Raw genomic sequence first — 27,339 nt, 5'->3', positions numbered from 1 at the left:
TCTCAAAGCTGATGGAATCATCTTTGAAATCAGTGAAATTGTACAAACAGTTCAATGGTTTGTAATATGTAAAGCCACCTGTGTTTTGCAGTAAAATCCCCTACACACTCATTCGTTCCGGCCTGCTGATCCCATAGTTCTCCCATTAACCACTGGAGGGCGCTGTATATCTTCTGTAGGTGTTTTTAACCCTGACCACTAAAGCATGCCAAGTAGTTTTTTTTCCTTATAATTATGTTTAGAGTTGAATAGGCTAACATGGCCTTTTATAGCTGCAAAAGAGGGTGCCAATATGAGTACGAGTCCATGTTGCCCTGGATTAGTGACGATGTGTTCTCATTTGATCTGATAAAAAATATGTCATCATGTAAAATGTCACGTTTCATTTGGTGCTTAAAGGCGACCTCAGCAGCTCACTGTAGATGTATGAGTTCATCCTGAAGCATTGTGGGTCTCCTCTTCCAGATTTTGACAATGAGAGCTCAGATTGCGGCCCATGGGAGCTTGGTGGTCTGCTGTCCAAGTACTGTGTAGTGATGGATAAAGAGGCTCAACTTCAAACCTGCACACAGAACCACCCTTTGGAGTGTTTGGTATGTTGGAGGTATCTTTTTTTTTTATCATTCAGTGTGTGAAACATGATACCTCAACTCATTTAATACTTGTCATATTGTGACAACTTTATCTCCCATGTGCATTTCCACCCCAAGGAGTTCTCATGGTCATAAAAGCCCATACATTCAAATAAAAATCCCTGAGCATAGTGCCAAAAAAATCTTAGGAAAGAAACCACGTTCAAATACCATAATATTTAGTATTTGTTTTAACCTGTCTGCAGCACTCGAGGGGTTGGGTTCATTGCATCATTGCAAACACTGTCAGATAAGTACACCTGGTAGGTTCTGGTAGATTTTCCTGTGATAGCCCTTATGGACGTGTCACAACGAGATAAGAGCATCAAAGATGGCCGGATTCCATTTAGCTGCTGCAGTTTCAGGGTCCTGGTGTCTACATGCTGCCTCACTTGATTTACTGGGACACTTGTACAGATCGTTAATGTTATTAGAAACACCTTTTCCAGCTTTTCCTACACTGACAAGTTACATCTGCTGTGAAAATGAACAGGGTTACATGTTGAATGCATGAATATTAATAATGCATACTTTTTCAGCTTGCCAGCACAGTGAAAACTTAAAGTGATGCAGGTCTAGTCTGCAAGGTAATTATTAGTGTTTGATGGTGGAGTACATCTGCTATATTTTTAGGGGGAGTAGATGACTACACAATGCACACACACAAGTAAGAATCATGCATGTGGTCTGTCTTAATGTATCTGAATTTGGGTTATATATTCACCAACAGTTAATAAAATACTGGACAAAATCCAAGTCATTCAGAATCATTTCAGCTCCTTCGACCAAAACATGTCAACAAAGACGTGTTTTGGCTTACAAACTGTGGGAAAACATGTGTGTGGTGCGACACTGGGCAACCTGTGGGGAATAAAAAGTTGGATGTTTTGTTATTTCGGTGCCTGTGCCTGTCCGCGGTGACGTTGTCTGTAGCGCAACCATTTTGGTATTTATGCCAATGAGCCTGCCCTGTCGACCAATCACGGCGCTACTCAGATAATCCTCAGCCAATCGATAGGCGACGCTGTGACTCACCAAATAAGGAGAGACAGCACCATATAAGGAAACATTGTATCTCTTTATAAGGAGGGAAGTAGTTCCTGGGTTGTAATATCACTCCGCTGCCGTAAACGCCGCTTTAAAATTAGATGATTTTACGCGTCCCCGAGCCGCGGGGAGATGAATACCGCGCTAAAGATGTAGTTAAGATGATATTATGAGCGCTAACAGGCCGATGCTCGTCTTTTTTTCGGCTTACAAGGCGGACTACTTGACGTGGCGGAGCGGCATGGAGGGCGCGCTTCGCGTTTTCCTTTTTGAGAAAGCGCTCGGAGTTTTGGAGATAGAGGAGGAGGGCGCACCAAACTGAGCCGGGGTTGAAGGGTCTCGGGGGCAGCATCACTTTCCAAAGTTTGTCTCGGTTATTTCCTGGCTTCTCCAAACCACCAACCGGCCCGGTTTGTTTACATTTGGTGGCCCGGGCGTGTGCGCGTGTTTATCGGTCGGTTACGAGACAACGCGGTAACACTCCAGCTTGTTTGGCTGGTGTTCAGAGACTCGGTCCAGTAAATAGAATGTTACCGAGCCGGGTCGGGTCGGCACCATCTGGAAACGGGTCAGCTTCAGGCAGAGGTACCGCAGGACACAGTTCGGGGGTTCTCGGCGGCGGGATACGTCCCGTTTTGATCAGAGCAGGGCAAGCTTTACCGGGGGTCAGCGAGAGCGCCGGTGCCGCCGGGCGACAGGGGGAGAGAGACGCCGTCGGGATGCTGGGGGCTAACGGTCCAGGTGGTCCGAGAGGTGTGAGACCGGGGAACGGGACTGGCGTGACCCCTCTACAGACCGCCGTCCAGGGCAACATGGTGGGGTTAAACACCCAGGTTGTGTTGGCTCGCGGAGCCAGGTTCGACCCGGACAGGGAGGCTGCACCTCTGTGCAGCGGCTCGGATAACGACTCGGACTCGGGGGATGACGACGACCCAGTGGGTTCACTCGGGGACAGCAGGAGAGGGGTGAAGCGGGAGAGAGAGATGGAAGCCGCGGTGACGGGGCAGGAGGTGGGAGTAGCTCCCGGAGGCTACGGCATGGTGCCCGGAGGGGTCGCCGGGGCAAAGCCGGGGAAGAAGACACGTGGGCGCGTCAAGATAAAGATGGAATTTATTGACAACAAGTTGAGACGTTACACCACGTTCAGCAAGAGGAAGACGGGTATCATGAAAAAGGTGAGTCAGGTGATTGTGTTTGGATGTCATCCAACTGTAGTTGCATTTGATTTGAGTGTCACTCAGGTGTTGTTTGGCCTAGATATGCTGCAGTATAATACATGGTGCTGTGTACGCTTCATCCATTCATGGAATTTGCAATGAGGTTGAGGTCACACCTAGATAATCTGCACAATCATAACACCAGCAGGCAAAGTGCTGCACGGTCATACCAATATACACAGTAAAAGACAAGGATAGTGGGCTTAGATTTAATCATGAAGCTGCTGATTGCAGAAAAATCTAAAATCAAGTTCTGTCAGATGGAGGACAATTATGACACAAACTGACTGACTGGCTGTGAGGAAGTCAGAGCATTACATGACAGGCAGCGTGCTTTAAATAGACTTGAGCAAATGACAATTCTATTTATGACCATGCCTACCCCAACTGTAACACATGACCCACGAACACACACACACACACAGATATTCCCAGAAAGATGGACACACACATTCATGCACACATGCACCTTCATACACAGACTGACATGCATGCAGGCCTGTTGGAAGGACTTTCCATCAGTGCACACGGGCTGTCCCCTCTGTCACTGTGAAGCAGGCTGCAGCCATGCGGCGGTGAGCAGCAGCAGCCTGTAGGTTCCAACAGCTGACTGAACCCCAGGGAAGCAGATCAGAGGACAGTCAAAGAGCACTCAAACAGAAGAGAGGAGCTCGGGACTGTCTGTGCATGCATTATGGCAGTGTTCATTTAGAAGCAAGCGTCCAGCCTCATCCAGTCAGCGATGACTTGGTTTCAGATTTGTTTAGTTGGGTCTGGCACATTGAAGATGACAGAAGTTGCTCCACGGTAGTCACAGTTGCCTCCATTACTGTCTGCTAAGATTAAAGCAATGCTCCTCTGGAAAGCCACAAATCAAGCACACAGTTCCTGCTGTGACATCTAAAGTTGATTATTTGGAGTCGAGGTCCACTGGTGACCAGAAGCGCAGCAGTTGTTTTGCCGTAGACGCGGCCATTTTTCATTATCACTTTAAATCAACACCTGTAAGCCACACGTTTTATTGTAGTGCAAGAGTTTTCCTCCTGTTACTCCTCGAAATGCTTGTACTGTGCACTCTGCAGTCTTTTTTTTTAAGCATCCCAGACTGTTGTCGTGGAAACTGAGGTGTCTTTATGTAGGCTCTTGGCAACATGAACACTATTTGACACGCTGCTCGGATGGAGATTTTTTGAAAATGTTGCCTACACTATGTCAGCCATCACAGAAATTGACAAGTGGGTGGAGTGGGAAGATTCATAGTAGACTGGTCTCAAACTGGTTTCCAGGACGAGCCTAGTTTCATATTGAAGGATGTGGTGAGCGAAGCACAGGCCTGCTCCTTCTCTTCTCATAATATGCTTTAGATTAAATGCTTGTAAACACTTGCGCGACACAAGTTGTTCCATTTGTGGTGCAGGATTGCTCAATTAAAACTTCTGGTTCCCCTTAGTTTGGTTCCTTTATTTGTACAGAGAAGGACAAGGTGTTAATTTGTGCTCTTTCTCTCACTATGCTCAGTACACTTTTCATAGCAGGGAAAGCACAGGTGTTATTAATAACAAATTATGCCTCCATTCCATTAAAGTGCCTCAATAAGCTTTGCACTGAACCCGACTCACTGAAATGGAACGCAGCCATTATTAATGTTATTGTTCACGCTTGGCCTTTTCCTGCTTTGATATGTCTAGTGCTGAAGCAATTAGACCAAAATGGATTAGATAACTGATGGAAACTTCATCCCTAAAATGTAGATGATTGATTAGGCTAACTGCTCGTCACACATTCGCTGTGTCTCACATCTTTAATGTGAAGAGTTGCTGTTTTTAGTTGTTTTTATGTCATTTTATTGACGTATTTAGGTTTTAAATTGAGCCTGACCGATATATTTGTTGGCTGATGATATCAGCCAATATTGGCCTATCTCAGATATATTGTATTGGTATATATTTTGTCAAATATGCACAAATATGAAATGTTTTTGTCAAGATTATACTGCAGAAAAGACGAGAGAGTTAATTTTTAATTACTAAACTCCCAGTGAAGTTTACTGTTTCAGTCCACTAATGTTTGTTAATGTTTGGGACAATAAAGGTCATTGTTGAACTGTAAAATATCTTTGTTCCATTACATATCTGAGACAAAAGTGTTTGATAAACACCAGAATATTGCAAAATTTGTGTATATCAGCCAACTTATCAGAATGTTTTATTTTCTAATAAATATATCGTCATCGCCCCCCCAAAATTGAGTGTTGGTTGGGCTCTAGTTTTAAATAGTTAGTCAGACAAAACAAACATTTTGAAGAAACTACCTTTGACTCTTTGCCCTTTGCAACCCTAGAATCAACTAGGGACTCGGCTCAGGTCATTTTCTTTCCCACCAGTGTAATACATGATGGCCTATAATGCTTGGTTACTGACCATTGGTTGTACACTACTTTTCTCAATGCATTGTGGGTTAGGGTATAATAAATCTCACTATACATTCATACAGCACTCCACAATAAAAACTCACTACATTGTCCATTATATGTTGGGTAGTGAGTGATTCAGGAGCTTTGGACTGCTGGAAGAAAGAGGTTTTCAAGCTAAGGGGCTAGCTTGTTAGCATGCTAAATGTAGTAGGTATCTCTGCAACAGGATGCATAGATGTCTTTGACATAATGTGAAAACGGTTCTTTCGTTTTAATGTCTTACACATTGCACCTTTTTAAGAAGCTAGAATCAGAGAATTTGACTTCATCAATCGGATCAATTGTTTATCAAAACAAATGGCGATCCATTTGTTTAGACCACTAATCAATTAATTGATTAATTCTTGCACCTCTACTATCAACCGTGTAATCTCAAGGTCGCCTTTGGGACTAGTGTTCTAATTACAAGCAGAAAAAAAAAGATATAAGCTGAAAAATGGGGCCATAAAAAGATACCTATCTCCATGGTGGCATCCATGAGTTTATCTTACACCCGGCTTTATTTGATATATAGGCTGGGGATGTTTTGTGTGACAGAGGAACCAATTACGGCCCGGGTTGACCCTGCCATCATGAATATTTATGAGAAAATCAGCGGAGCAAGGAAACTTATTAAAGCATTGTGTAGGTCTAGTTTGTGCTGCCACCTAGCACACTTAAGCTGACAAATGAGTCCTTCTCTGCCTTGGATGTTAGCCAAACATCAGGCCCTGTTGTTAGAGACCCTCTGAAGCTGCTGCAGAGCTAATCAAGAGAGATGGCAGTGGAAGAGCATGACTGGAGCTGTGTAGTTCATTACCTGCCCCTGTAATGCTGCATTAACAGTCAGTGAGGTGAATTGTAGGAATGGCAAGAGAAAGAGAGAGGTTTCTTTTCAAACACTGTTCTTCAACACACACACTACATGATTATGGTTGCTCAGGTGAAACAAGTGCAGCATTGAGCTCCTGTAGCAGTAGCCGGCCATCATTAGCCTTCCTCTGCTCTGTCGTCATGATATTAAACACAAAAGGCAATTATATGAGTTCAGCATGTTCCCAGATATGGAGGATTGGTCTGATACAGCCCATAATGAACACAGTGTCAGGGCATGATGGAGCACAGCAGAATGAATGCATCGTTTAATAACAGCTCAATAAAATCCTTAAATTTGAATGCGATTTGTCTCCTCCTCTTTCAATGGCTCATTTATCAGCTAGCTGCGGCTGTAACTGTGTTCACCAAGGTGATGGCAATGGCACTGTACCAGAAGCATCCTCCACATAACTTATGACTCATTTAGATAAAAAGGCTGTCTCAGGAGTTCACTCGGAGTGCAGCCTCGTAGTCCGTGTGTTGGTTGGAGATGAATCTCATTGTGCATCTACTTTGCACCAGGGTTTTTGAATGTGTGTGCGTGTGTGGATACTGTATAATGAATGACAAGGCAGCAAGCTGTGAGGGTGGCCTCACGTTTCACCTCTGCGTGCTAAGAACGATTCCTTGCGTGTGTGCGCTTCTTCGTCAAGACTGGGTTACGACACAAGCCCCCGCTGCAATCAGTCTGAAAGCTATATCACTCTCTCTATTCTGGGGGCCTTATCTCATGTTATTTTAGCTTAATTTGTGCTATACGTCAGAGTTCACTACATCGGTATTTTTAGATTTTAGTGTTTTCTTGGCTATGTTGTTTATTTCCAGAGGTTCACCTTTGGAATCTCTTATATTCCCTTTCCAGCGGAGATTACTTTGTCTGTGATAGGAGGGTAATCCAAGCCGTAATTTGGAGCACCATATAAGGTCGTCACGATACCAGAATTTTCAAGTTCATTACAATGCTAGTACAAAAAACTACACTAAATGTCTCTTTGATACCATTGCGAAAAAGTCCTAGGGCACCTCAAAATGAGATTTGTTTTCTTTTTTTGTCACTAAAAACCTGCATCTGGTACAGAAAAACACAACACATACCAACACATGTAGTAATGTTTATATCAGTGCAGCTTTTGGTTGAAAATCTAATTGTGGATCTGTTTTTTTTTTTTTTTCTCTCTAAAGTTTTGGTGCTTTAGATTAGAGCTGCAACAATCAGTCGATTAATTGATTAGTCAGTTGAAAGTAGAGCCTGACCAATATGCAGTTTTTGGGGCCCAAATCTGATATTCAGGAGTAAAACATTCCTATAACAATGTATAAGCCATTATACACACAGTTTTTACAGTGATCCCTCGAATGTGGTTATCAAAGACTCAAGACAAAAATATGTAATGGAGGTAGGACAATTAACAATGAACTTTATTGTCTCAAATGACATCAGTGAACTGACGCAGTAAACTTTACTCAAAATATAAAAATCATAAGTCACCTCAAGCATTGTTTTCTGCACAGTATTCTTTAGAAGCAAAGCATTTTCATGTCGGCTGATATTGACGACAACCAATGCTGATGTATCTGTGATAGGCCAATAGCGGCCAACCGATTTGTCGGGCTGTAATTGAGAGACAATTTTATCTATGAAAAAACTATTTTCCAGACTTGATTTGTTTCAGTAATTTTTCAAAATGTCAAACATTTGCTGATTCCAGCTTCTTAAATGTGAGGATTTGCTGCTTTTCTTTGTCAGTTCTGATGGTAGATGAAGAGTCTTTGGGTTTTGGACTGTTGGTTGGACAAAAGAAGCCATTTGAAGACGTCACTTTGGGCTCTGGGAAATTATGATGATCATTTTTGACATTTTATATAATAAATGGATTAATTGTGAGAATAACTGCCAGATTAGTCTATAATGAAAAGAAACAATAGTTGTAGCCCCACTTTTGATATTTTCGAGCATGGATTTCGTATCGTTTTAAACACATGGTAAAAGTATCAAACTGTCAATACTTTTGAATTAGACTATTTGCCCATCCTCTCTTGACACTTGAATTTTCTTCTTTCTCTCTCCTAGGCCTACGAACTCTCCACCCTTACAGGAACCCAGGTCCTGCTGCTCGTGGCCAGTGAAACGGGCCACGTCTACACTTTCGCCACCCGCAAACTCCAACCCATGATTACAAGCGAAACGGGCAAAGCCCTGATCCAAACATGCCTCAACTCACCGGACTCGCCGCCGCGCTCGGACCCCTCCATGGACCAGCGCATGAGTGCCACGGGCTTCGAGGAGACAGACCTCACCTACCAGGTGTCTGAGTCGGAGAGTATGGGCGACACAAAGGTGTGAGTCAAAAATAAGAACACGCTTCTTCTCTTTTGGGAAATTCATAGCTGTGAATCCCCGAAATACAAAGTGTTCATTTCTATGCCGGTCCCCACAACCCATTTCCCCTGTTTTCACCAAGTTTCAGTCTTAGTGACTCACTGACTGTCTGCATTCTCAATGAGGCATAAATTGCAGTGCAAATTTTAAAAAAAATAGATAAATAAAAAAACAACTGATAAAGCACCACAGAGTCTCTCATGTATTTAGTGGGAAATCTCTCCAAAAAAGGCCAGACAAGCACACAAGGAGAGCAAATAAATCAAACCCAAGAGCAGTTGTGGAAAATCATCTTTGTCCTATTGTAAACACCGTTCTGAACTTTTGCCTGTAAGATGTGAGGCCTCAGGTTTTGGGCTCGGTGGTTTGGTTCTGAGCACCAAGTCAATTCTTTTAAATTAAACCAAAAAGTCTCACCAGTCCTTCAAAGGGCTCTACAGTGCGCGGAGAGCCAGATCAAATGTGTAGTATTATCCCACTTACCGTAGGGAGCCGTCTGCACTTTACCTTTGTGACCTCTCATCCAGGAAAGCCTCGTAACGCTCTCAGAGATAAATCACAGCAGGTCTGGGTTGTGTTAGGAGGAGAAACACGCAGTCTTCTGGATAGAGGACTTTAGTGTTTATCTTTGATTTTGGGGATGGAGCTGACTTTTGCTCGTGGATGAAAATCTGAGCTTACATATATTTCTGAAAAGATTGGAATATGGCACGTTTTGTGGATTCTTCAAATTTGTTAACCTTCTAAAAGTTCTTCTGACAGAAAAGGTGTTGGAAAGATAAATGATAAAAGATTAATTTCTTCTCTGAAATCTTTATGATCAACATTATTTGTGTGTGTGTGTCTGTGTGTGTGTGACCTCTCTGTTCGTGTTCCTGTATTTTCACACTACATTAATGCAAGTGTTCTGAAACCTTTGATTTTTAAAGCGACACAATAAAGTCGTCAGCAGACACACTTCACTGTCCGCACCTTCGTGCAATCACGTGCTGGGAAGCCGAGATCACCTCCGCTGTTTACACGGCTTAGATACGCCCCTTTGAAGACGGACACTTCCACGCCTGTTCGGCTCGCGTTCTGTTTTTACAAGGCACTAACTAACGCGTACCATACACCGTCAGGGATGGGAGCTCAACCTTCGCATGTTAAGCCACTCTCATGCCCGCTCTGCTCATTGATAAAAATTAGATTCTGCCTCTGTTGCCATATATGGTATGGTTTCCCTGCCTGCTCTCTTGGCTGAGGCCCCTCACATTCCTTATAAGCTGCAGCTGTCTTTGGAGTCCTGTGATCCCCCCCCACCCCCCACCCACCCCACAACTCATTTAGTGATATGGAGGAGAGGTATGGATGTAGATATGAGCAGGTGGAATGGAAACATTTGAGCGATACTTTACGTTTCATGTGATGTCTATTTAGGTGGCTGGCAGGGACACTGTGACCTCTGCCCTCCCCGCTGTAGTCCAGAGTGTGGGAGTCCAGCATGGGTCCTGTGAACGCTGCACACAGTAGAAATTACCACTGCGTGATCCATGTCAGGATCAGCGCTGTTATGGTTGAAACCAGCAGGTGTATACGGAGGCCTCAAATGATCATTTCTGTGCAGTAGGTCTGTGGCTGCGTGCACCTCTGCAGCGTCTGGACACGATTCATCAAGAGAGCCGTATGTCATACATACGGTCCAAGCTAGTCTAAACAGTTCAGGGTCTGTGACGGCTGGTGGGGGAAGTGGAGGACATTTTGGAGAAGCAGAGGAGAAGCTCAGGAGATAAGTGAAGCAGACATGATTTAATGCTGTAAGCGTTGCTCATGATACCATGTGACAGTAGAAATTCTGGTGCTAGTTTCCTATAATACTCTTGGAGGATTAAAAGAAGGACGCAAGATTTTAAAATATCAACAGCAATCGGTGATGTAACTCTGCATCCATTTTGTCATCTAGTTTTAAATTATTATTATCATGGCTAATAGGGATTGACCGATGTGTTTATTTCAGGGCCAATACCGATTATTAGTAATCAAGGAGACCAATATTTGGAACCGATATACATTTGAAATAAAAAATGCCTCTTTATACTTCCACTCCACTACAGCTTTTGCTAACTTTAGTTATTAGTTACTTTGCAGATTCAGATTATTCGGTGATGATTGGCTATTACTTGTGGCGTGTAAACCAATCAGATCGTGTTTCGGGTCGGAGGCTCTGTGAGGCCAAAGATTGCTGGCTAGAAACAGAGAGAGGATGCTGCATCAGAGCCAAAAATGAATTTATTTTATTAGTAATCATGTTCACAAAAAACACAGATGCCGTTAATTGGAAAAATGTGAAATGTTGGCCCCGATAATCAGCCAGGTCAATAAGTGGTCTAGTGGCTAATAGGCCCAAACGATGGTATATTGGAGGTTTATAGATGTTGAAATGTTCACTGGTTTAAAATGTTAATATTGGATATCCACCAAACATTTTCTCTGCCAGTGATGATATATTATGTATTGTGCACAAAAAATTGAGTCAGTAGCCCATTGTGACCGAATGAGTGTAAATGATGGCAGAAGAAATTGTATTTGATGTGGATTCTGACTGCAACTAACGAGGAATTTGACCATTATTTTCACAATTAATTAATTAATTAATTAATTAATACTTCAGTCTATAAAATGTAAGAAAAATGGAGAATCTGCACATCAAAAATTCCAAAGCCCAAACTGAAGTCTTCTAATTGCTTCTTTTGTCTGATAAACCATCCAAAACCCAAAGACTCTTTAATTACTGTCATAAATGACAAAGAAAAGCAGCAGATCCTCTCATTTAAAAAGCTGGAACTAACAGGTGATTGACATTTTTGCTTAAAAAATAACTGCAAAAAAATTTGATTTATTATTTAAAAAAAAGTTGATAGTTTTCTTTCAATCGCCTAAAATATATTGACTAGCCGTTGCAGTTTAATGTGGATTGGCCCATATCTGATCTGCTTAATATCGTCGGTACCAGCACTGATACCGCTCAGCTGGATGCGCTCGTGTATCTTTAGTTAAAATGGCAACAGACAACTTTCCCTCTAGCGTTTCCAAGTGGTGTTATTGTTTACTTGCCACTGTTGCAAAGACAACTGGAATCATTTCAGTTTTCAACCAGGACAAAACATGAGTTTATTCAGTCATTTAGTCTATTACAGAAATGGATCACCAGGTCACCTTCCTTTTGGCAGATTGCAGCGAGGTTTATAGGGAATCAATGTAAACACTGGTGGTTTCATTATTCTGTATCCATTACATTGTGCAATGAACATTACCCTCATAATGATACATTGAAACAGAAAACTCCATGCTTTGGTTATAGTCCACCAAAATAAAAGCCTACCGAAGCCGTTCAGCATGTAACTACACGACTGAATTGGCTCAAGGCAGAAGTATTTTTTCACCTAGGCTGTAAAAAACAAAAAAAAAACAAACATGCCAGCCTCTCTGGAAATGTTATCAAATTTCTCCTGAACTATTTTCCTAAATTAGTTCATAAATACATTTTAAGGCGAGTAATGGATCGAGCAGTTTGAGAGTCGTGCTTCGTATAATGCTGCAATTACTTGTTTTTGTTATTGGTAGCTTTGTGTGAGTGTTTGGAAAGGCTGAGTCACCCTCTTATCATCTGCTGATTGGCCTGATGACTCTGAATGAATTTGTCGGTCATGTCACCAGACCTCTGACTGAAAACTAGCAGTGAGAATGATGCGCACGCGCTTCTTTTCGGCATCTACTGTCAGACAGGGAAGAACGTGTCTTTAGTTGAGCAGAATTCCGTGTTAAGGTGAAAAAACCTTAAATTTAAGGTGCGTGACTCACTTTATCTGGAAAACCCTTGCTTTTTATTGCCTCTGCGGCTGCTTCTTAATATCAGACATGCCTACAGTACAGATGTTTTTATGCTTTTTGGGATATTTTTGGACGGGGATAGCAAATCCCACAACTCATGTTTGCTTAGAGGATCTAGCTTAGGATAGATTTCTCCATATCAGTCTTCTGGTTTTCCCCTCCTCTCCCCTCCCTTACTCCATCCCTCTCTCTTTGTCTATCTCTTCCTGCTGCTCTGGCTGTCAGTGCCATTGCTGTTTGTAATCCTGCCGAAGTTTATTTGCTGTTCTCCTCATTAGCACAGATCACTCTGTCTTTGCAACTAAAAGCATCCAGACGGAGGCCACTGTCCTGACCTGTAGCTGACATGTTTGTTTTCCTGCGTTGTGGCTCTTTAGACGTCCCGTGACCGCTTCGACAGTGTCTGTGCTCAACATATTGTATGCCTATAAATGTGTATGAATTTGAATTTGTCTCCCTGGAGAAATTTAAAGTGATTTGATAATTAAGTATCACAGCATTAAGCATTTATCTTTTGACACTTTTTTCCTCTGTCCTACTGTCTAACTGTTGTTCGTGGTTTGAAGTAGGTGACGAGAGAATCTCTGAGATAATGGAAAGTTAATTTGCTCAGATATGCGCTCTTATCACCAGGCTGTTGTACGAAGAGAGAGGTGGTGGCGGCGGTGTCAGAGGGAGAGCGGCATGTTGGCTGCGTTCGAGGGGAGAAAACCAACGTTATGTCACCTCCCCCCTCCTTCCTCCCCCTTATTTTACAGCAAGCAACTGGACAGGTCAGCCGCCATTGGCTGCACCTCCTCCACTTGGGCTGCCTTGCCTTTTTTAGCAGTCCCAAATGGAGCTGCAAATTCCATGTTGCTGGCAGGGTGACAGACTGGGAGATGGGAGCCAGCAAATGGGAGATTAGACGAGGACCAGGCACCAGTAAACTGCACAATGGGCTCTCCAGCCAGCACTGGCCCTAGCCTGCCAGTTGTCACCTTCAATTTGGAATGATTAATCCCTCGTGAATAGGGAATCATTTGTGTCCTTCTCTTTTTAATTACTCTCTCATTTCCTTGTCCTTTTTAAATACAGGGTCTTCCGTGTGTCTGTGAAGGAGGGCAATGGAGGCGTTTATTCCTTTACCATAAATAGAAACCTTTAAACCGCACAAAATTTGGGAAAAGAGCACATTGAAAGATCTTTGAAAGAGCTAAGATAAAATGTTTTGCCGCTATTAACCAAAAAAACCTCTAGATCTTTCGAGGCTGTGTATAGTCTGTCCCCTGATCCTTTTTATATTGTGATTTCCTGTATGTTGGCAGTTGATGTAGGAGGGGCAGAATGTTTAACACTTAAAGTATCTCTGTTGCTTGAGTTGAATAATGTCCGTCTTGTAAAATTGACTACTACTTAGACTGCCCTCTCCATAACACGCTGACTCCAGAGGATCCATTGCTTATTCCAGACGACTCAGCCCCTCGGTTCACACGACTATAAATTGTGACTTCATTTGTTATGTCCTGGTACCTCATTATACTAAGTGGCGTGTTTCCCCAGTTCAGTCCCTGGTTGTGTGTTTTTTTTTTCCCTCGGAAGCGAGAAGAGCAGTCATTGTAGGGTTAATTTAAAGACGGGGTAAAAAAGAGGATCTGGGATCAAATTTAAACCACCTTTTGTATGAGTGAGTGCAAAAGGGAACCATTAGGCCTTGGCGGAGGTATGCACTCTGTTGAGTGATCGTATTCACTATCCGCTCATGTGCATGTTATTTTCCTTGATTAATCAGTTGATTGTATGGGAAAATTTCAGAAATGAATGCAAGGTGAAGTCTTTAAATTGCTCATGTTGTCTGATTTTAAATAAACAAAACAAAAAAAACATACACAAATTATATTTAATAAAACACTAGATAAAAAAGCATCAAATCTTTGGAATTAAGAAGCTAGAGCCAGGTGAAGTTTGGCTCTTTTACTGTGGAAATAACTCTTTATCAAAGTAGATCAAATATGAAAAATCGATTAATTGACTAATCGCTTCAGCTCCAATCTATTATATCTACTTATCACACTTCCTGTATGTTTGAACGTTATGGATGAGGTGTCCATTTTTAGTGGTGTGAACAGTATGATGGTGTCGGTGTGTAGGAGATGTACAGGACCTGAGGAGGAAATTACGGCGCTGAGCCTTTGGCTTCATCAAACATGATTCTCTGCTCTCACTTCTGGTCTGAAGGAATGCATTACACCACTGCAGCCTATGTTTACTATGCACTGCCTTGACTCTGAACTAAAATCCAGCGCTGTTTATAGATTGGCCAGTTGAAAGGAGACTCATGGAGATGGTCAAACAAAGCAGTAGGTCAGTGGAAGCTTCCCATGTAGGTCACAGAGATATTAGACTTGGATTACCACATAGGTTCAAACCTGCATGATAAATTAGCGGACACTATCTGAAGCTGAAGCAGGAGCTGAAAGTCGTTTCTCCATTGAGCTTTGCAATATTTAAAAACATTTTTTTTTTACTGTAGTACAAGGTAGAGCAGGGCAAAAAGGCCTTAAAATAATATTGTGTAATTTGAGGCTATATTGCTATACACAATATATATCTAGATATTTTGAAATCTTCTCAAAGCACTTCATAAATGCTAGGACTGGGCAACAAAATCGAATATCGCAATGTTTTTGACTGAATGCCTCAATATCGATATGGTGACAAAATTGTAGGGATGACTGTTGGAGGTGGTGAAGCCTCTCAGTCCATTACAGGAATTCAGTTGTTCTTGTCTGGCCCCAGTGGTGAGAAGTGCGTAAAGTCAGATGGCGTCTGCCTTCACAAGTGCCCTCATGCTGCCTCAGCTGGCCCACAAAGGGTTAATTCCCCCTCAGAGGTGCTCGGGTTTCCCGCCAGCTGTCTGTGCCCTCAGCTGTTTGTACTCTCTGTCACTCCCCTATCCTGTCCCCTGTCCCTAACCTCACACAGGTCTGACTCTACTTCGCCTGCCACACTCAGACACACACTATCTGCTGCTTACTGTGGTTAGAGCTACTAGTTAGCACACCGCTGTTAGCTTTCTAGACCTACCTTGTCATCAGCGTTAGGTAGACTAGTTTATTTTTGATCTTGTTTGCTCTTCTTCTGTTACCATCTTAAAGATTAATTATTTTAACCTGCTGTGATGACATGAAGTAATATATTTAGTTCATATGCTGATCTAGAGCAAGTTTATCTCATTTGTCTTTGTTAAAGGAGACATATTCATAGGTTGACATGTGTTTATACTCAAAATATACATCAATGTTCTCATACTGTCCAGTGGTGCAGCACTGTATTACCCCTCTGCCTGACACGCTCTGTTTTAGCTCCTGTCTCTTTAAGGCCCCCCCTGCCGAATACCCAGTCTGCTCTGATTGGTCAGCTCACACACACCTGACCCAGAACCACTAACCGCAACAGAGCAGCTGTGCTAAATCAATTCTCACGTGCCAAACTAGCCGCTAAGCGTACATTATGCAAATGCATGACATGGTAACATAGTGTCATGTCACAAAGTCACAGAATTAAAGGCAGGACGACTGACGAGGCGTTTCAGGAGCAGTGTTTTCTGTGGGAGAGAGGAGCTTTAGTTGGTGTGGACTTTGACCTCTTTAACTGTGAAGATCTTTTACATGCACAAGAACCTTCGATAAAACACTGAAGGGAAGGGGGAAAAAAACAAAAAAGCAAACTAGGTCTCCTAACTTTTAGTTAAGTGTGGATATTCTGAGGATTTCAGATCGTGAGTGATCTTGAAGCTGTACCTTATCCAAACTTCAATAACCTAATTAATTAGCAGATGGCTATGCTGATAGGGTCAAATCACTTCACCTGGCTCATCCTTGCGTGACGGGTTGTGAACAATACAACTTGAGTTGTAGCTAGCTCCTTGGCAGATTGAGGCAATTGTGCCAAAATAGAACTATCTTTAATGCAATATTGTTTTTTTAATGGAGAAAATATAGAAATCCGTAGGCTATTTCAGGTCTGTGTACAGGGCATTTCAAAAGTGAGAAAATAGATCCCAGTTTAGGTCATGATTGTGATTAAATAGATCATGACATTTTGGCCAGATCACCCCCTAGTTTTAGTGAACATTAACAAAGCAGCTGTGACTTAAACCAAATTGGAAAATATCCTGGGAGAATGAAGTGGTGGTGACAGCTGTGTCACGGTCTGACTGTCAGTAATCACTCTGTGCTGAACGATAGGCCTAATTGTTGGACTGTAGACGAATGATGGTGTGAATTTACTCAGTTTTACTCTCAAGTTAAGAGAGCAGAACAACTGTGAGTCCTCTGCGTGGCCCTCCCCCTTTGACTTTCCAGCTGCTGTTTAACTAAAGAGGTAAACGACCTTGGACTGTCAGAGCCCCTCAGCAGGGCCAGGATCCGAGCTGCAGACCAGCTAATTCACTGCTCAGCACTGTGTGGTTTTGGTTTTGTAAACTCTTGTGGATTCAGAGCAGCTTGTATAAGACACCACCTGCTGAGCCATCTGAGTCCCAGTAGAGTTTACTGCAACACCCTTGGCTATGTGTTAATCATCTGAGTGTTGAAACTGATCGAATAAAACAAAATGTTTGGTTTAGTCATTGTAGTGAGCCATGATAGCACACTATCTTCAATACTGAGATGTGAGCAGACATTAATGTTGCTCTAGACTGGCTGCCAATCTGTATAGTAGCTCCATGTGCATGTTTGCATGGTAGTGTGCGGTTGCAAGGCCTTATCAGTGGAGTCCACGCTGGATCCTCCACCTCTCACCCATGTAATCAGTCACATATAAAAACCAACAATGCTTTGCTAAGACAGGTTGGCCTAGCCTGTTTCTCTGCTACCTTTCTGTTATCAATAATGACTTTTTACAAGCCACAATCCTCCTTCACTCTCTCCTACACTGTATGCCGTTTCCAGATACTCAAGATATCATTCACTCACCTCATGTGCTATACTGCTGCACTGTGTGGAGTGCCTTACATCTATAACACAATAGCTTTGTCCCAATTCTGAGGCTGGATCCTCTAAAGGACAAGGTCTGCGAAGGTGTGTCTTTCAGAGGAGCTGAGGTCTAAGCTGAGCCTGCACATTCTCACCAAATAATACAGTTAAGCCTCAGTGAAAAAGCTAATGGTTTTCAACTTGTAACAAAAACATTTACAAGTTTGTCACCAGGAAGTTGCCAAAAAATGGCAAACAAAGTGTAAGTACCACTGGGAAACTGGGTTCCCAGATTCCATGGTACCATAGTTTATAATGTGAGTTGTAATATTTCACTTCAATACATGATGGACAGCTAACAAATAGTGTACCAGGTTAATGATAGATACAGAATAACTTTCAGAGATTAAAGGGACACTAGTGTTTCAAGAACAGTGTTTTTAAAGGGGCACTATGTAGTTTTCAAACTCAGAATTCAATATTTATAATATTAATGAGGTAATGATACAAACTCTATATTTCCATAAACTCTCAGAGGAAAATAAGGTCCCCAGAACACTGTTTGAAGCTAGAAAGGTGGCAGGGTCCGGCAAATATAAACAAGGTAAAAGCGTATGAAACTGTGTTGTCCTTTTTAAGGTCAGAGAGAGTTTGTTTATTTACTTTGTTTAAGCATGAAAATAAAATGATTAAAGATTTTTCTCTTCTGATTAAAATGTCTGCCCACAAAATACACCATGCACCTTTTAACAATACCAAAAAAACCCCACACAGATCCAGTACAAACAACCCCACCCACTCCTTAACATTAGAATAAATGGGGAAAACCAGACCAGTCAAGAAGAAACCAAGAAAAAAAAAACCCCCAAAAAACAACAACAATTAATTAATAACACACATTATACAGTATGAGTGGGGGAGCACAGCAGAAACAATACCTTCTGCTGTGCTGTCTAAGTCTAGAAAGGCTAATCATACCTACAATATTGCGGAAACCCTGCAGCCATGTGGCGTGCACAGTAACCATTTGGTTACCAAGGTGCTCCATTAGCTTATCATCTTCACTGACTGAGTGGTACTCCCCTTGGCAATTTAACTGTAAATCTGTAAATAAAATCAGTTGACTTCCACTAATAAGAACAAACAAGCCTCCAATATATACATCATGCAGTGCCTTTTTAGTGGTCCATATAGCTGACAGGAAAAGGGAGGAGGGGTGACATACAACATACAACTTCTCTTTGCTTTGCACTAACATACTGTAGCTCAGTAAGGAATATTCGGCCTGTATTGATAGGTCTCAACAGCGTCTCTGTGCTTAATCAAACCCTCAAAGAACATTGAACCCACAGGAAAATATTCACTCTTATATGCCTTCTAATGTTCAGGCTTATTCTCGTTCTGCTGTAACAGATCATTACTATCAAGTGCTAAGTGTTTGTGTAAGTGCGTAGAAACGGGCACGGTGGGTTTTAGATGTGCTTTATCGTCCCAGTCGAACGCCCACCCAGCTCTCATCCTGCAGCCCACTCACCAACACATCCTGCTCTGCTGTTCAATGGATGCTCACATTAGTGTATGGTGTAACGCTGCGTCTCCCCTCCTTTTGATCTTAAGTTTATGTGAGCATTTCATGTGCCCGATTTCCACGCCTTTCACTGGGATGTCACGTTAGTTACGGTCAGTAAGTTGTCATAGTAACTCAACAAAACATGAGCACAGTGAAATGATGTAAATTAATGCCCCTTATTTCTCTTTTGAGACTTTAAAAATGGCTTTGCTGAGTGAAACGCTCCCAGCACTGATAATTATTTTACATATGGATGCAGTTAGAGAGGTCCCGGCCTGTTTCCCTTACCTTGTTTATGTCATTAATCCCAAGTCTATTAAAACCCCTCTGCTTTCTGTCACGCAGCCATTGATCCCTGAAAATACTGCGAGTGTTAAAGCCTCCTCCTCCTGCCCACCCTGCTTTCAGCTGCTCAAAGAGGAAAAGCCCCATTAACGGTGTTGTTTTAGGTGTCCTCGTGAAAACCTCCTGATGTTGGTTTTGCAGTCACTGGAATAAATGGTTTGTAGCAGAGCAGAGTTAGGACTAGTGCATCAGTTTGAAGTGCTAGCAACTTCAAAGTAGTCAACAATAGCATCTTAAAAGGGCACGCCACAGATTTTACAAATCAAGATCAGTTTACAAGTCAAGATGTTGATTTTGGTTTCAGACTTAAATCTTTTTTTTTTCTTTTTCAAAGCATTTTTTATTGGTGAAAGGCATGAGGAAATACATAACACTGGATTTACAGGTCACCGTTTATCGTATTTTCTGTCCCCATCCACCCTGCCTATCCCCCGCACAACAACACACATTACATAAAAATAAATACAATAAAATAAATAAATAAATAAACAATGATAACCAATATCACTTAGAGAGGCACTATGTGGTTTTGGTGAAACTTAACAAATCTAACACCGAAAGCCTGAGTTACAAATTGTAGATGTGGATATCAGCGAAGCTCTAACATAATGTATTTACTGTATTGAGTTGCATTATGGGAATTGAAGGCATCTGCTGCTGCTTCATTGTGGTATTGGTGCTTCTCTTCAGTCCAATATTAAAATCCCTTGAGAACTCCTCAGCTCAGTCGTCGTCTTCTTCCTGCTCATAGTGTTTGCTTCCTCCCACAGGATACACTGAAGCCGACGTTCACGGTAGCCGGCCTACCAGGCACTACCAGCAGCGCCCAGTCCACAGTGCCCACCACCTCCACCACCATGCAGGTGAGCAGCGGATCGTTTCCCATCACCAACTACCTGGCGCCCGTCTCGGCCGGCAGCAACGTCAGCGCCAACGGCACCGTCCTCAAGACCGCCGGCGCCTCCACAGGGGTCATGCAGCTGCCCGGTGGCTTCACCTTCATGCCCGGTATGTAGGAGAGCAGCTCTGGTGCACTTCTTCATTCTTTTCTTTATGGTTTGTTTGTCCTAACCTCACCCTTTAGAATGAAAATGGCCTTCATGTTTTGTTAATGTCACCTTGTTGTCTAGCTTATTAGCTGATTAGAATTTGAATGGCGCCTCGTCGTGATCGCCGTGTCTTCTCGGAGTGGTCGTGCTCTCTGTCTTGGAGCTGTTTACATCACACAACAGCCCTGTATAGCCAGTCAACAACACTCAGCGCCCTCGGGTGCTACAAAGCCCCCAGTCTGCAGGGAAGCCACGTCTATTGGCAAGCGGCCCTGCCTTTGATTGTCACTCAGGGACAGGAATAATTAGGTGAGAGGGACACAATAGACCTGGCAATGAGGGCTGACGAACACGGCCCATAATTAGTCATGAATATTCAATGAAGGATCGGTGGCTTGTGCTAAAATTATAATTGAGGCGGACTGGGCTTTGTGACAGAGTGGTCATGAACTAGACATGACCCTTCATTAAGGGGGAACTTCACAGACACACTGAAACGCAAGGGAACTCTGCCGCGCCAACTCAGGGAGGACTTTGGGGCAGCAGGCTCTGATTTCGGGATCCCTGAAGAGTTTCCAAATTGGCCTTCCCGAGTAATTATTCATTACTCTTCCGTTTCATGGTGGATGTGATGGGAAATACTCAGGGACGTCTGTGGGTCTCCAAGTGGGGCCTGGGGACGCTAGGAGGTCACGACTCCCCCAAAGACGTGAGGATTATTTGAATTTTGCAATAATTTCATTGGTAATATCTCATCTGTCGGGCTATTTCATAAAAAATGTTGTAATATTTGATTTTGTCGCCCAGTCCTACGATTTATGAAGTGCTTTGAGGAGATTTCATAATATCAGGTTATATATATATATATATATATATATATATATATATATATATATATATATCAGATATATATTGTGAATCTGAGTAAGCTGTAGAATATTGCATTATTGTTTTAAGGCCATGTTGCCCAGCCCTACTCATCTGTACAAGATTCTCATTGCTCATTTATTTGGACTGTGATGACATGGACAATTTGAAAGGCAGCTCAACACTTAAGTGCTGACTGGTGCAATCTTTTCTTCAGCGTATGCTGTTATCATCTAGACGAGAGTCTGTGTTGCACCTGTGAGGGCCTCAGCGCTCGTCAGTGTTGTACTTAGCTCTCTGTTGCAGTGTTTGTCTGCAGCAGCTGAACAGACAGACACACAATGTCCACTAATGGGTCCTGTATGTCATTTTGACTGACAGCTGAAGGACAGCCAGGCAGTATCTCTGTCCAGCCACCCTGTTTTTCTCTTTCTCTTTCTCGATCTTCTCTTCCTTCTACAACCTTCTCTCTCTCACCCTCCCTCTCTCCCCACCCCCTCCCTCCCTCTCTTCTGCCCGCTCACTCCCGCTCTCCTCTTCACCACCTGTCTGGCACATAGCAGCAGTGCCAGGTGGAATAACGCACCCTCCCACACGAAAACCTCCTCAGTTGACAGCTTGACAGGGCCTGCCCACCCTCCTGCAGCAACTGTCTATGGAGCATATGACCAAATGTGAGGGTGTGACTCCACAGTCACGTTCTATAACAAGATATTTGTTTTAAAAAAAAAAAGAAAATTGAAAACTCATGCAACATACACGATGAAACACAATGACACCCATCTACACAGTTAGAGTTTGCACATTACATGTCATGTAACAGATTCGCTGATTCATTTTTACATCTCTTAACATTTCTTGCACACAGGTTTGAGTCGACTAAAATGTCAACGTGCTATCCAACCACTTAATCACCATTTAATACAGTCATACAGTATGTGTCACTTGACTTAGAAATCATGTAGGTATAAAAACGAAGTGTTCTTGAACATTTGCTTTATTTTCAATGGCTTTTTATTAAGTATTAAACTTAAACTTACAATGCCACACCAGCTTAAAGCTACCCTGTCAGGTTTTTGACCACTAGAAGTGCTATGAAGCAACGTTTTCACATGCAGAGGAAGAACACGCTGATGAATGTTCATTTGAGCGTGGAAGTGAACAATGCACAAATTAAACATTTTTCAAAAATTCCTCAATGTTGCACATTAGACATGGAAGGATATGAACATTTCATGTCACCAATCAAAAACGCAGAAATGGCAATCACGATCCACGATATTAATTGCGATCTAGCTAGACTTGAAATGGCCTATAATTTTCTCCATTTGTGCCTAAAGTAGTGTGTAAGTAATTTGAAGCAATGTGAGGGAATTTGTCCAATAAGCATTGCCATCTAGTTGGCACAGCTTTTGGTTTGTTTGCAAACAAAGATAAGAAGACATGAAATATTACGATCTCTATGATTCACCTGAAAAGTAGACTGGACTCATCCAAGATCGATCCGGATCTTAAATCATCAGATCGCCCACCCCTAGTGGGTCTTTTGTAGAAATGATAGAAATAGATATTTTTCTGCATAGTATACCTTGAAGTTAGTCGCACCTTTTCAAACTGTACTATCCTTCTGCATTAGGTCTTACTCCCCTCTGTGTGTCTCTGTGCCCCTCCAGCAGGCACTCCTCTCCCCCCCGGCACCCCCACCATTCCTCTGAGCCAGCTGCAGCAGCACTCCCTGGCCCTCCAGGGGCAGCATGGTCAGGCCCTGGCCGCCGCCCCGCAGCCTCAGCAGGGACAGCAGGCTGTCTTCCGCTTCCCTGCTGCTGTCTCCCTCACAGGTGACCTGCTCTGCATGCTGCCACCACTCCGCCTGCTTCTACTAATCATACTCATATCAGCACAGAGCCGCTGCTCAGAGCCCTGCTAATGCTACATCTTCTGCTATGACTAATAATCATGCACCTAATGCTGGGATTACTAATGCTACTTGGGCGACGACTTCTTCTCCCTCAGCTAATATTACTGCCAATGCTTCTACTGCCAGTGCTGCCATATGCCACCCCCACTGCCGCCCGTACTCCTACTGCAGCTCCCGCTGTTCCTTGTGTGGGGTGTTTGATGACTTACTGGAGTGGCTGTTTGCCCTTTGTGTGTCTCCAGGAGCGGGGGTTCCCCAGCAGCTCCAGGCTATCCAGGTCCACCCCAACACCCAGTCCACCTCCAACAGTGACAGCAGCCCAGAGATCTCCCACACCTCCGCAAACTCTACTGGTAAGTCAGATCCCATCTGTTGTCCTGTCTCCTTATGATTCAAATTTCACCCCGCTGGATGAGAATTTGTATGTTTTCTGAGAGAAGTTCCATTTAAAAGTTTGATGTGCAGCATCTTAAGCCTCTTATAGGTGACATTGTGTCATTTTTGTCCCTGTTTTACAATCTGCTCTAGTTTCAAATGAGTTGTGTTTTTGTGCCACTGCATACCAAACACGTTGAATTTGAAGATGGGTATGAAGCGCCACCTGCTGGTTAACACACGTACACACCTCTTGCCCTCAGCATGACATGTGCTTTTTCCCTCCCTCCTACTCCCTCACCCGCTCTCCTTCCAGCAACGGTGAGTCTCCCAGCAACCATCGTCACCTCGTCAGTGCCAACATCTGTGGCGGGTCACATGATGTACCCCAGCCCCCACACAGTGATGTACGCCTCCACGCCGACCCTGGCCGACGGGGGGCTAGCTGTGCTCAACGCCTTCTCCCAGGGCACCTCGGCCATGCAGGTGTCCCACGCACAGGCCCAAGACACAGGTGAGACGCTGCACACAGACCAGTTACTGTATGTCAAATGGACATGACTCTGGAGAATATGTAGATGAACCATCATGTGTCTCCCCCCCTCAGGTGGTGTCCCTCAGGTGTTCCTCACAGCACCTCCAGGCACAGTGCAGATCCCCGTCTCAGCGGTGCAGCTACACCCAGTACGGCAAGATCTGCATTTTACAAGTGAAACTCTCATATTCCCTATGCAACCAGCATGCCACGTGACCGCTGCACTAATGCATCCTAACAGAGCACTGGCACACAGAGGCCACGGGGTTGTCACCCCGCGCGTCTTTGTATGAATGTAGACAATCGGCTGGCAGTTTGTTTTACCTGTGATTTGCAGCAAAATACACACACAGTAGATTTAACAAAACACCGCTGTAGAAGTGCATGGAAAAGAAAAACTTGAATGTGTTTTATTTACATTATAAAATCCATTATAAATATGTAGAAATTTTGAGTTTACAACTGGAAAAATCCTTTAAAGCTTCAGGTTATATTTGTCTTTGGTTATTAAAGGATAAGTTTCTCTACAGAATACGATTTCATAGAGTTAAAAATTTTGTCATTTTCTACTCACCCTCATGCTGATGGAAAGTCAGGTGAATTTTCGTAATGCACAAAACATTTCTGGAGCTTCGCAGCAAAACATTGTTGCAGCATTCCCCTAAACAACTGAAGTAGATGAGGACTTGCTTTAAAATGTAAAAGAAAACTAAAAAAGAGGCATAATTCAAGTCTGATTTGAAATAGACGTTATTTACACCCTCAACGTACAGCTACAGTGAAGAGTTTGAATTTAAAAAGGGTATAAATAATGTCTTTTTAGATCAATTTGAGATCTCTGGGCTTTCAGAGACATGAATTACAATGGATATAGCTGTATGGAGCCGCTCTAGGCTTTTGTTTTTCCAGTCTTTTAATGATCTAAAACAAGTCCCATATACTTAGTTGTTTTACTGTGTAGCTCATTTTTGGGTGAACTGTTCCTTTTAAATATCGTAGAAAACACCAGCTTCTGTTGCAGCTTTACACCACTCCAAGATAAACAGCATGTAGCGTAGCAGCAGGATTTCCATCTGTGCTGGGTGTTGTGTGATGTGATGACATGTGATTGGCTGTCTGTCCTGCCTCCTGACGTAGCTGTGTTGTGCTCCAGATGGTGATTGGCCAGCAGTCGAGCGGCAGCAGCAGTAACCTGACGGAGCTCCAGGTGGTGAACCTGGACGCAGCACAGAACTCGAAGAACGACTGACAGACGGCTGGAGCTGTTTAATGCGGCAGACCCAGGGACAAGGACGGACGGACGGACGGACAGACAGACTGACCGACATCTCTATTTATTGATGCCTTCCTACAGAGTTTCACATCACACTTCTGAATGTGACTTTAAAGTACATATATACACACAATCAAGGGCATACGTGTGGCTGACCCTTATACAGTATGTTTTGGTATATAAATATATATATATTCGCAGATGCATAGGAAATATATCACTACATCCATCATGGGAAGCTATTTTCTATGCTGTTAGATGGTGTTATTTTTTTGTGTGTGCGTGTTTTTTTTGTTTTTTTTTGAAAATGTGTAATTACCTTCTCACACACACACAAATACACACACACACACACACACACACACACACACACACACACACACACTGCAAGGTGCCACAGCTTCACACCAGCCAAAGAGACATTTGTTTGTCTGAATGTTCCAGTGTGAGCAACTCGTGCACAAGCGTGTGCGTCTGTGTGCGCGCGCATATCTGGGGTTTGTAAATGGGCGGGGAGACACTTATTGACTTAAAAAAAAAAAAGACATTTGGAAATGTACATAGATTTTTTTTCTAAATTGACAACTTGTATTTTTAGCCTGGTTTAGTTTGTGCAACGGCATGTAGTTGTTTTTTACGTAGTGGTTTTGTATGTACATGAAAATGATTTGCATAAAGATTTACATGTATATGTAAATTAATTTAATATACCATCCTCTGTTGATATACTGTCATGCTGTTGGGAGTTTTCACTACAAGATGGAGAAGGAACGCTGGATGTTTTTCTACATTTTTTTTTTGATTGTGACATGGATCAAGCAGCTGGGTCACAACACGTAAAACAGACGATATTTATGTTTTACTGTTAACATATTCTTACTTCAGTGAAACGGCTGACGTTCTGATCATTTGGTTTCATCTTCAGTTTTCTATGTGAGGTTTCCTGAAGGAGCCCTGAACTGGCACTTTCATGAGTGTAGTTGTTGAAACTATGACAATCTGATGGAAATTATGGTCTCTATTCTCAGATTTTAGCATAATGCTGCCTATATTTTCATACGGTCGCACAGAAATATAAGTTCAGTTCTAACGCAGCTGTCACACACAGTGAACATCCTTAAAACATTTGAATTCTTTGCTCATTTTTTAAATGGCACAATATTTGACTTGACTTCTGTGGGAAACAAACAGGTTTCATGACATCAGATATTTGAATTAACTTTATGTCATCCAATTAGTTTTTAAAAGCGATCCATTGTAATCCTGTCACTCTGATTTGCCTCCACTAGACTGCAGAACTTGAACTATGTGATGCTAAGGGCATTGACACAAATCTCCTGTTAAACAGACACTGTACAGACTTGGTAATTCCACTTCGATACTGCAATCAAAGCTTTAGTGTTTCCTTGTGTGAAAGCACTTGATGTTATTCAGTGCAGCTTCAGTGCTGTAGTAATAAGACAGTAATGAGTTTGAGTATTTTTGTAAGAACAAGGGTCTCTTAATCTGGAGAAGTGACTTCAGGTGCTTTGAAATATTAATATACTCCTTGTAATGAGAACTGTAAGACCCTAGCTGACTGCAATCTCAGTGTGTACCTCAGCAATCATTAAGGATGAGAGTTATTAGACTGAGAGCCTTCTTTCTGCACCATAGTGCCTGATTTCTCATTCACTGCAAGTCGAGGGAAATGTAGGATTGACTTATTTCCAGACCACTTCACATGACTCTGGACCTTGTCGTTGAAATCCTCCGCTGTGCCCAGAGTGAGATTTTTGATTCGTTTCTACAGAATTAGCCGGATGACCGAGCGTGGCTGGCTGGAAGCCATAGAAAAAGTTTGACAGAGGCTAGAGTGCTCGACTGCTGTTCAGTTATTCACTGGTGAGGGAGGTCGTTTTCACGCTCGATGTACATGATGTCATGTCATCCTGCAGAGGAAACATTCACACATAACATTAACTTCCCCCATGTT

General features: G+C 42.8%; 1 protein-coding gene across 4 annotated transcripts; it reads left to right on the top strand.

Annotated features, from left to right (window-relative positions):
* Window positions 1-1,795: 1,795 nt before the first annotated feature.
* On the top strand, window positions 1,796-26,090 carry srfb (serum response factor b). Of its 4 annotated transcripts, none has more exons than XM_084374837.1 (8): window positions 1,796-2,854; window positions 8,296-8,562; window positions 20,118-20,355; window positions 22,940-23,101; window positions 23,424-23,534; window positions 23,873-24,070; window positions 24,164-24,240; window positions 25,245-26,090. In XM_084374837.1, the coding sequence occupies exons 1-8, from the start codon at window positions 2,207-2,209 to the stop codon at window positions 25,338-25,340; spliced, it is 1,797 nt and encodes a 598-aa protein (XP_084230963.1). In that variant the 5' UTR covers window positions 1,796-2,206; the 3' UTR covers window positions 25,341-26,090. The 4 variants fall into 4 exon arrangements, with proteins under 4 accessions (XP_084230963.1, XP_084230964.1, XP_084230965.1 ...); XM_084374838.1 differs by having other exon boundaries at window positions 22,937-23,101; window positions 24,164-24,265; XM_084374836.1 differs by having other exon boundaries at window positions 1,798-2,854; window positions 22,937-23,101.
* Window positions 26,091-27,339: the final 1,249 nt, after the last annotated feature.

Source organism: Pagrus pagrus (assembly GCF_965226575.1).
Source record: "Pagrus pagrus genome assembly, chromosome: 15".
NCBI classification, from domain to species: Eukaryota; Metazoa; Chordata; class Actinopteri; order Spariformes; family Sparidae; genus Pagrus; species Pagrus pagrus.
The sequence above is the reverse complement of the archived record's forward strand: the minus strand, read 5'-3'. Positions and strand labels throughout refer to the sequence as shown.

Coding starts and splice junctions, on each gene's coding strand:
- srfb (XM_084374836.1), top strand. CDS start 2,207: ATGTTACCGAGCCGGGTCGGGTCGGCACCATCTGGAAACGGGTCAGCT. Junction 23,535..23,872: donor CACCTCCGCAAACTCTACTG/GTAAGTCAGATC, acceptor CTCTCCTTCCAG/CAACGGTGAGTCTCCCAGCA. Junction 24,241..25,244: donor CAGCGGTGCAGCTACACCCA/GTACGGCAAGAT, acceptor GTTGTGCTCCAG/ATGGTGATTGGCCAGCAGTC.